Below are 11,347 nucleotides of genomic sequence, written 5' to 3'. Positions count from 1 at the left end.
TATAATGTAGATATTACTAAGATATCTAAGTCTATTTACTACATTCTTCAATCTTATTTGTTTATGGAGTCATAGTCTAGAAAATCACTCATCTGCCATACCCATCGTTCACAAAATTTCCAATAGTTCTCTCTGACGTTTTAATTCTATATTATTTATAACCAATAAAAAGGCAAGGTTTTAATTTATCAAATGATGTATTATATTACGTTGTTTTCGATACATAGTATTGTCTATTTCGTCTTCAGTTTGAAAGTTTCTCTTGCAGAACTCAGATCGAGAAGCTTTGGGAATTATTTTGTACATGTTATTATTCAGTGTTCTTAGGTGCATTTTTTGAGTAAATAAAAATTATTTAGTGAACTAAAACCACTAGCATAAAAAAGTAGGCTTACATTTCATCAGTAACCGACAACAAAGAAACAAGATATCAAAGGTAGGTACTATATTTCTTTTTTTCATGTATAATTTTTGTTTATTATTATAAAAATAACTAAATTGTAAAAATTAAACTTACTATGTAAGGTAACGAAAAATAAAGAGATGTAGACTGTTAGGAGCCTTAAGCTATTTAAAATAAACAACTGTTACAATTTGCAGAAATTTAGATTTATTTCGTTTTTTTATGGTGGTTACACTTACTGTATGGAGTTAAGGTATAGAAAATAACATAACAAATATAGTTTGACTGAAAAAAGGGTTTTATATTTATTTGGAAGGTTTTAGAGGTTACAAAAACTAAATTTGAAAATTTTCAGAGGAAGAAATATATTTTTAATCTTAATTTAAAAAAAAATCTAATTTTTATCTTTGCAAAAGTCTCAATGTTTACTGAAAGCTTGCCCACTTTCGTGATGGTACACACAACATTTAAAATGATAGTATGGAAAATCTGATAATTACTTTGTGGTTATAAGGTCAGTCAGCTCGGTCGACCCTGTATGAAGAGTTGATGTAGAAGTTACAGCAATTGAGAGGCACTGACACACTGACCAGTTGTCTCTGTATGTTGTCAATGAAATGGCATGACCACTAGTCAGAAGAGAAGACCAGCGAGTTAGAGAAGTACAGGAGCACTGTTGTGTTCCTCTTTGATTCATAAGATGAGGAAGAGAGTATTTATCTGGCCATTAAGGATGAGTCATATGAGAAAGTGTCATATCTAGAGACAAGAGGCAGCTTCAACAATCAGTTGATCCACCAAGAATTGCCTCCTGATTGATATGACTCAGATTAAACTTAATCATTAAGAAGCTAGAAAGGCTGGTGCCAGTGGATGTAATGCCTAGTGTACAGTTTGTACAACTTAAGATGATAACTAGGAGTTTAAAAATTCAGCTTTAAGGGCATTGTGATTCTTGCTTTTTCATATATTAAGTGGTTTGTAAGGTTCATTGTATGATTCTTAGTCAATTACAATGAGTTAAGACAGTTTGTTGACCATAAGATCAGCTAGACTGAAAAGGCTTTGCACTCCTTACTTTCCAAGCTTTTAAGTAGTTTCACTATAAGAGCTATAGGGTATCAAATGCAAGCTGCTCGACTAACACAGTTTAGAATGACTTGTTCCAGTAATGCCTAGTACATCAACACTTAGCACAATTTGACTGAAAGAACATTCTGACCCTTGCTTTCCAAGCTACCGAGTGATTTCCTTTAGCAAAATGACATTTGACGTTTATCAGGAATCAATTATTTGCTCATGTTGCATGGAAAGAACTCTATGAACTACATGGTCTTCACTAGATTTTCCTAGTACACCTGAAGAGCATATAGTTTATCCATGCGAGGTGAGGGAATTGTGTTTACTCTACAGTAACAGCACAAGTAATAATTCTGACTGTAAGGACTTTCTGGATCAATGAAGGTGCCTCGATCTCTGCGAGTGGTCTAGAGAGATCGCTGGCCTTATGCATCAGCATGGGAACGAAGTATGTTTTTATTTTCGTTTATGCCAAAGAGCTTGCATTATGATGTTGAATTTTGACTGGATTGCACATTATTGTTAAAGGGTTTGTGATTTTGTATAGATTATCAATGTTAAAGGGTTTTTCACTGTGTACTTGATTATTATGGCTTTTCTTTGTTAAAAGGTTGACATCTGTGTTGTATGTAAGTAAGTGATTACAGGAGGAAGAGAATGTTATCATATTCCTAGACCATGGCATGTGTATAGAATTTATTAATATTAAAATTAAATTAATTGTCGGCCTAAGGCCAAGCCTGAAGAAAAAAAGAAATGCGTGATATATAAACATACTGTTTTAACTTGTTCTATCATTGGACAGGTTCTTTCAGATTATTTGGCAAAAATAATGCCAAGCCCAGTCCGTGTAACAATAACAAAATATATTATTTCTTCAATAATGATTTCTACAGATTACATTCACCTGTAGGCTTAACTTCAAAACCAATGTTTCAACAGAATCGCCAAAACTAATGCACATCTAACTCATAAATAAACATACTTGTAGAATTCCCTCCAAATCAATCAATAGCAAACATGCTAACTGAATCATGGGAGAACAGATACAATAATTTTCACTGCCTAAGTTGTTAGCTGACATTGAACTGAAAAGTTCATTAACTGAATAATCGACTCTGTTTGGTACTTACATTTTACTCTTATTGCTACCTAGTACAAGAAATTTCTAGATCTTGCATCTTCATGACACGTTCCCTGTAGCTACAAACACCTAAATTAAAGTGTTAAAAATACAGCTCACATCACTGCTCCCTTGCTTTTTGACAGTTTTCTTTTTCTGGTGTTATGGTATGCTGTCCTGTAATTAGGAGAATTCTCCCTTGATAGGTGGACAAGTGATTCCACTGGCAGTCTTGGGCTCTTAAGCAGCTTGTCTTCCTGCTGGTAAATTCTTCTTTGAAGTTACTCAGCTCGCCACTCTCTCAACAACATACTTTCAATAACGATCATGGTTGTTGACCTGTGGTTTGGATCAGCTCCTCTTCTGGAATCTGTAAACCACACATTTGATTATTTTCAGTATATCATATGGTCCTTCCCAACATCTGCTTAACTTTGGAGTTCATCCTGTTTTGCAATAAGGATTGTACAATCATACCACACCACCTCGATCGAATTGAGTCTTATCGACATTATCATCATAGAAACCTTTAATTCTATCACTAGCTGATTTAAGTCTTTCCTGGGTAAAAATCATGTACGACATCAATGGTGTTTCTTAGTTTCTCTCTGCATACTCTACGTAAGAACCCACTAAGTGATTGTCCACCAAATACGAGTACACAAGGCCCAACGGCACTTTTAAGTTCTCTCACAAATATCAATGATAATGGTGTGTTGCCTGTAGCTTCATATACTGGCATTCCATATCTCAAGTAGCAGTATCTTGATGCCTCATATTTTGATGTTTATCATCATAAATGGCTAAATGACTTAAATAATGTGTGCTTCACGTTCGGATAATAAGGTTAATATTATAAAACTGAGAAACAAACCTTATTAATTCAGCAATGCATGTTTCATGTTCGGATAATAAAACTACGGATATACAAGAAAGAAAACGAACGTTATTAATTCAGTAATCAACCTTTTCTAATAACAAAGTTAATATAACAATCCTAAAACTAACATTATTAATTCAGTAATAAGCTTTTTCATGTTCAGATTATAAAGTTATTTATATGCATGTGAGAAAATAAACATTATTAATTCAGTAATGGGCGTTTCATATACCAGTAAGAAAGCAAATGTTATTAATTCAGTAATCACTCTTTTTTGGATAGTAAAATTATTCATATATAATTAAGAAAACAAACATAATTAATCGAGTAATAAATATTTCAATATCGGATTAGAAAGTTATTTCGACATTCACAAGTGAATACGTTTTCTTGTTTTTTTATTCATGAATTTGTATACAGTCTTACCAATCACAATATTACATGGCGTACAAGATACGAACTACAGAGAAGAAACATAGATGACACCAGATTTCTCTAAGATGTTACCTGAATGAATGATTAGGTTCATTATAACGTACAGTACAAGTTTGATATGAAAAATTAAGTTGTTGAATAGTTTTAACTCCTCACTATAACAACATTATGTATCATGTTAAGTGGCCTCAATCTTGGCTTCGTCAAAAATAAAATATTTTAACATTTAATAATAAGGTTAAGTTCTTGTCACACATTTTAAAAACAATTTAGCAAAATCGTTAAGTGGATGAGGGCTTTAACTGGTGTTAAATTCTTATGTTAACGCAACAAAACTAAATTGTTACTAAATGTTTGAAGACTTAAACAAACGATTTTTCAGTATAAAACCACAACTTGATTTGCTAAATATCTTTAGTTGACCAGAAAGTCCTTTTGAGACACAATATTCAAATAAAATTCTCACTTTGACACAATATTCATAAAACAGTTTTATAAACTTCAACTGCAACCTATGGTGTAACTAACTTTCCATGGCACAGAAAACATTATATTTTAAGATTCGCAGAAGCTCACTGTGAGATAGCTTTACTCAAAATGTCTCATATTCCACTCACTGGGTTATTTTAAAACTGGGATTAATATGTATTTTTTTCTTGCTATAATACACAAAGATTTGATTTCATTGTTGTAAAGCTACACAATGCACTATCTGTGCTCTTCCCACCACGACAAATGAAACCCAATTTTTAGCATCGTATGCCTACAGAATTATCACTGAGCCACTAGGGGTCAACACACAAAGGCAAAAATGAGTTTAAATAATACAGGTTTAGAAAAATCCATAATAGGAAAGTAGAGAAGTGCCAAAAGTTTGGACGTAATAGTAGATGCCACTATGTAACATTCACTGCAAGTTAGAGCTTCAAATAATTAAGCTACATGTAGCACCAATAATAACTTATAATTTAAGGATACTTCATTTATTGATGTTTTTTTAATCTAAAAATATTTAAAACTAGACCTCACAGTAACTTGAAAATACTTGTATTGTCTATTGGAGAGAAAGAGAGAGATTACAAATTCAAACTTACATTAAATATCAATTTCTAGTAATCTCTGATCTCGTTAGTTTTTCACACTACATAAAAATATATAATGCTTTTTTGCACGTTTTCATTTAGAACATAGTGGTATAAGGTAAATTTATGGAGTACATTCAGTAAAGTTGTACCTTTCTTACAATGGGAATCGATACAAAGCTAAAAATATTTTTCACCAATATTTTTATTTACGTTTCCCTCTACTATACCATTTATAATGCAATAATAATAAAGTTTTTAAATAGTTAAGTGAAAACATAGATATGTATACACAAAACTCTATTACAATTACTGATTTTTCATGCCTTTTGGCAACACCCACCAACATATCCACTAATATGATGTATTAGTTTTTGTAACATGATCTAATGATGTAGAAAGCCTCTTGTAAAACATCTTGCACTTACATACCACTTTCAGAGTCCTTGGTCTGAAACTAAATATTGAAACTGTTTTCAGTTTCCAACTGGTTAACACTTAGTTCAAAACATGGAATGTCAACCTCAACAAGAGGTATTCATAGAAAACTTCACTTTAAACTCAGTATCTGTTATGTTGCATGCTTAAGTATCTAGAACATTACTTTGTATCAATCAGTGCTATTTCTAGGTATTACACTAAGCATAAGTAGAAAAAAAAAATTGATTTTAATTAAAATTACAATAATACAAGAAGAATAAAAATAACAATTAATATTTTAAACATAACAAAGTATTTTTTACATAAAACTATTTCATAAATATCACAAAAACCACTTGAAAAATCAAGTTAGAAATTTCTAAATAAATGTGCAAAATGGCAACAACTTGACTTGAGAAGGCTGTTTTTAAGCTGTTAATTTGATATCTAATATTACCCTGAGAATAGCATCATAGGAGACTAAGATGGATATTAATTTGTGGGATGGGAACCAGAAACATTCTTCAAAATAAAGCCAACAGAAAGGTGGGAAGAGGTGAAATACCTCTTTGACAATATTTTTTATCATCTTAATATTTTTAAGACACTTTGTCTTCTGTTTCTAAAATTGTCATAAAATAAATAATCAACACAACATTTGAAACATGACCCGATGACTAACTCCATCTAGAAACTAAAGCTCATTTATGTTTTTGAGGAATAGAGGAAGACAAAATAACAGCAACACTGACAAAACTGAAGAACGAGAATTTCAGTCCTTTTCCTCACAGTTCATGTACATTTGACAGGGAAGAATTTACCAACTGATAACTAATGATGGATATATTCAAAATTTTATGAATTTTGTTATATATATATATATATTTTATTGCTTTAAACAAAAATACGAATTATATTTTATATATTGAATGATTTCATAAACATTTCTTTCAAAAAATTATGGACATATTCTTTAAAAAATAAAATAATAAAAAACTGTGACCTTATAACCAAAGCTAATGACATTTTCATTCCAAATTAATCATTATATCAGCATCTACAAAAACTTCTCCAAAACAAAGAATATATATAGGTATATACCTATGTTGCAGTCTATTATGATGGTAATCATAAATGACTGGTTCTTCACTAGAAACAGCTATGGATACAACATAGAAAGTTCTACTTTTTGACAACTCATTTTCTTTTAGAAATGTATTTTGAGAACTTTGTTAAAAGAAATATTAAATTTTAAAAGTATAGAGAAGAAAGAATTAATTAATTAAAAAAAAAAGTATACATTAACACGAGTTTTCTAGAGAAAGTTTTGAGAATTTGAGAGATAATTGATGAAGATTAAAAAAAGAAAGATGGATTATTATGTTTGTTAAAAATATTTAGTCAGGCATGCACAAAATACATTAACTATTGAAGTTTGAACCCTTGGAAATGGGAGACATAGAATGTGAAACTTCAGGCAGGGACAGTGTTTGTGGGTTGGAAAATAATCAAAGTAGTTTCTGTCCCTAATCAAAATGTTTGTCCTCTCTAGTGGAGCTGCATTCACTATTGCACTAAACTAACAAGTCTTCTGGACCTCATGCATCAGATTCTTTCAGATTATCAAAGTACTGCATGAGTTGATCATAGTCCATGCCCCTGGCTACTGTATCCCAATCCATCTGGTTAATTTCATCCATTGCTAAGGGATTTTCCACCAAAAGAAGGTTCTTGTTTTCTTTCAAACCTTGACCAATTGCTCTTTGAATGGGAAGATTCTGATGGGGAGGAACTGGAGGTGGCGTATTAAAGGTAGACAAGGTTGTCTGGAGGTTCAACTTGCCATGATTACCCGGGAGAACAGGAGAAGGTATTAGATTGGTTTGAATTCGCACCCGTTTTTCTCGTGAAGTTTTATTCGTTGGTTCAACATCTACAAGAGATGGGAGATGAAGAGCATTTTCATTAGCTAGGCTGTTAATTGTACCTTTCTCAATCAAGCTTGTTTCATCCTCTGTATCATTAGCTGCCTGCTGTGGGTTGGTGGTGATGTGAATGCTGATTTCAGACCCAGGGAAAGAAAGGTTGCTTGCTCGACAACCACTACCAACTGATCTTCCAGTTAAACTTTTATCTCGGCGTTGGAAAATTCCTCCCCGATTAACCTGACTATCACTCATTGGGAGCAAGGTCTGAGAGCAACGAGTATTGACTGAATTCCTTTCAAGAGTAGCTCTGCCCAACCACACCCAGTCATGGGCATGAGCTACTGACTCACCACTCTGGGCAACAGGAAGTTGCTTTCTCTTGTAGCGGACAGCAAACACTGTGCAACTGACCACAAAAACTAGACTAGCCACACAGAAAACCCCCAACATGGCATACAACCCAATTTCTAATGGGGTTAAGTTAACTCGATGCCCACCAACTGTATGTTGGCGAGCTTGCACTGTTGGCTCATAGAAGTAGGGCTTTCCTTTCCCAAGGCTATTAATCCCATCTTGGTATAGCACATCATTAATGTCTCTAATACCATCAACCCTATTCAGCTGTCTGTCACGAGAACCAAGTTTACCTCGAAACCTGCTGTCACTCAGCACAGAGCCAGTCATTGTTGATTCTGTAAAATTTACATAAACATAAGAATAAGCCATAGCCAAAGGTTGACTTCGACGCTTCTGGCAGTGGGCAGACAACTCCAAGGATACATGCAACAGATCCCCTTTGCCCTGGCCAATTGCAATCACTCTGGGATGGTGAAGTCCTGCCATTGGTGCAAATGCCACAACTCCACTATCAAAGGTGTCCACTGACAAGTGATAGTCCGTCTCAGTGATATCAGACAGCGAAGTCATGGTGCCATCAGAGTAATGAATGTTTATGTGCAGCAGTCCTTCCTGTAGAGAAAAGTAGTATTTTTACCACACAGATATAATTATCATTATTAGCAATCAGATTATTATACAACATTTTATATTCCCCCCCCTTTTGTTTTCATCACTAAACTCAGATAAAGTCAAGGTTCCCCACAAATAAAGGTCTCTGTTTAATATCAATATTTACCACCCTTACCAGTGACTGATTATCACTACTGAACAGGAATATTTATCATCTTTATCCAGAATTATCACTGTTAAAAAACAATACTCTCCATCTTTATGACTGTTCAACACACTCAGTTAATTACTTTTTACTGCATATAATACCACAACTATAACAAACTAACAGAGTCAGCAATATTAAAAATAGCTGATTAGTTATAGGGCACTATTGTTAACCACCGCATTTAATCATACTTTGCATAAAGAACATGTTAATAATAGACTGTACATGTAACATTGTTAAGCAGTTACCCATGTTGCTATTCTACACATCTCTACCATGATTTTTACATTGTAAAATGAATAGTTTATTATGATCATTTTTATATTGCCCCATGTTACTATTTTATGTATCTTTATCGGTACTTAATACAGTGGTACATACAGTCTATCATTACACTTTATGTTAACAAATGTCACTATTCTGAACATCTTTATCATTAATTAGATTAGTATTGAGAATAGCATACTACAGAGGGTTGAGTACTTTATATTAAAAATTTTGAAACATCACCATGTTGTAATATATATAGCCCTGTCCAGTCATGTTCTACCAGATGAATGTATATCTTGGCATTTTTTCATTGCAAAATGCTATCATGTTCAAAGAACACCATTCCTCTCTGCAAGGTTTCCATGATCCATCTGGTATATGAAGCTGATGATATCTGAATAATCCTGGTACCCTAAATTAATCCATATTCCATTTTACCTGATGCCATTAAGTATAAGGGCTAATCCCATTTTGGAAATTCTAAACCTCAATCTGAACAAATCTTTATGATCTGAATGTATGAATGTTTTGCACTATAAACTGTTACATACCCTTCCCAAAACCTACCAATTTTTGATGGCATCACACTACCTAAAAAAATGACAAAGAATGTCAAAATGTAGTTATAATACATGCCATTCAACTAAGACTTTATATTGGCTATGACTATCTCACAACTTGTTGATTTGCATATTCAAAATTATTTTAATAGTGTACTCAACATTGTATTATATATCTACTTTATTTTACTCTTATGTTACTATTATATGCATTTTATCTATTTTACTCTTATGTTACTATTATATACATTTTATCATTATTATGCAGTCTTATGAACAGTCTATTGTTAGAAGTTCTTTGTTACCTAATGTCACTATACTGCACAGCATTCTAGCTAATTAACAAAGTGATAAAAATAGTTTACTATGCAGCATACGATGGTATAACGTGTTTTCTATGCCTTTTTTTAATATGTAAATTTTTTCAAAATTTGTGTATTTTGTTCCAGTTCGTTTTGAATGTGGAAAGTTGTTCAAGTATCTTAACTTTGCTTTTTCCTATCTCTATCTGAGACCTCTTTCTAATTGGCTATTAACCAAGTTTCTTGAAGTGAAGGTAGCACATGACATTCGAGAATAGAAAGCTGTATTTTCTATCAGTGAATCATGTAATGGCTGACTTTTCTGCTGTCCAAGCACTTGAACATGATTGGACAGGGCCATGCACAGAGTAGTATTTCATATGCAAATCTGGCTTAAGTTGTTAATATATTTTGCATTAAACAACGGGCTATTCTTTATTTAGTATATTTTGATGAGATTTTTCGGTAGCTCAACTTTACGAAGACTTTAGAATTTTTGCTAAGCTTTAGTTTAACTTTTAGTAAATTTTATATCTTAAGTTTTAGTTTGTTGAAAAGAAGCTCAAAAAAGTTTTTCTATCTCTCTTGTTATTTAAGAATATATACCACAGACCCATTTTCACTTGTTTTGTTTTGAGTTATTAATTATTTGTTATATGTAAATAAAGATTACTCTTGCACACTTCCTGACAAACTCAGTTAGAGATTGAAGAGATAAACAAACACACTTCATAGCTGGGTATCCTTTACACCTCTAATTAGTGGGTTCTAACTACTACTCTGAGGGAAATCTGCGAGCTGGAAAACATCACATCTATTACACTTTTTTTTATGTTACCCTATGCCATTTCTTTACACATTGTTATCACTACTTAGTATAGTTATATGAAGAGTATAATATTACACTTTCTGTTTGCTACCCCATCACTCATACATACCACTCTACACACCTATACAAACATACTGATATTTACTGAAATTGGTACTGAAAGCTCAGTTTTAATTATATACAAAATACTAAATGAAAATGATATACTAACTTGGTATTGGGTGGTTAAATGATGACTGATAGCTGTTTCAGCCAGAAACACTTTGGCCATCTCATCATCTGGGTGAACAGAAAGTTGCAATCCAGTAACAACACTGACTTCTAAGTGGGTAATTGTTGTTTTATCACTGCCTATTTGAACTTCACATGCACCAATCACACGACCTGTGATTGGGGACAAAACCTGAAAGAATTATCAGCTCCTGTTTACTAATAGGCTATGACTGAAGATGACATCTTAAGAGAGTTATCAGTTTATATTAATTAATAAAGGAAGATAACAACTGAAGAAAATTATTAGTACATTTTAACCAATAGTCTGTGACTGAGGATGACACTAAAGAGTACTATCAGTTCAAGTTAAATAACAACTAGCAATAGAAGACAACAGTTAAAGTACATTTGAATGCTATAATCTCATTTTATTAGTTATGTTTTCCTAATATTTTATTCTTGTAAAACAGTTATAGTGCCTTGAATAAATAGAGTTGTTTAAACATTTGTTTAACAACAGGTAAAAGCTTGGAATGGTCTATTCTTTCACTGGGGTGTGTGTCTGTGAGCCAGACTAGTTTCGGAGAATTCCACTCCTCATCAGTGACTCTGGACACTACCACCAATGAAATATCAAACCAAACC

General features: G+C 32.7%; 1 protein-coding gene across 2 annotated transcripts in view; it reads right to left on the bottom strand.

Moving 5' to 3' along the window:
* Positions 1–3,867: 3,867 nt before the first annotated feature.
* Positions 3,868–11,347, bottom strand: part of LOC106462444 (transmembrane protein 132E-like) — a 53,682-nt gene continuing 46,202 nt past the window's right edge. For both annotated transcript variants that reach the window (XM_022389713.1, XM_022389714.1), the window contains exons 8-9: positions 10,701–10,892; positions 3,868–8,320 (exon numbers count right to left, since the gene is read on the bottom strand). In XM_022389713.1, coding sequence (XP_022245421.1) covers positions 7,022–8,320; positions 10,701–10,892 — 1,491 coding nt within the window. In that variant the 3' untranslated portion in view covers positions 3,868–7,021. The remainder of the gene's footprint in view (positions 8,321–10,700; positions 10,893–11,347) is intronic.

The sequence above is a fragment of the Limulus polyphemus genome, unplaced genomic scaffold, assembly GCF_000517525.1.
Source record: "Limulus polyphemus unplaced genomic scaffold, Limulus_polyphemus-2.1.2 Scaffold1167, whole genome shotgun sequence".
NCBI classification, from domain to species: Eukaryota; Metazoa; Arthropoda; class Merostomata; order Xiphosura; family Limulidae; genus Limulus; species Limulus polyphemus.
This window is presented reverse-complemented; position numbering and strand designations above follow the sequence as displayed.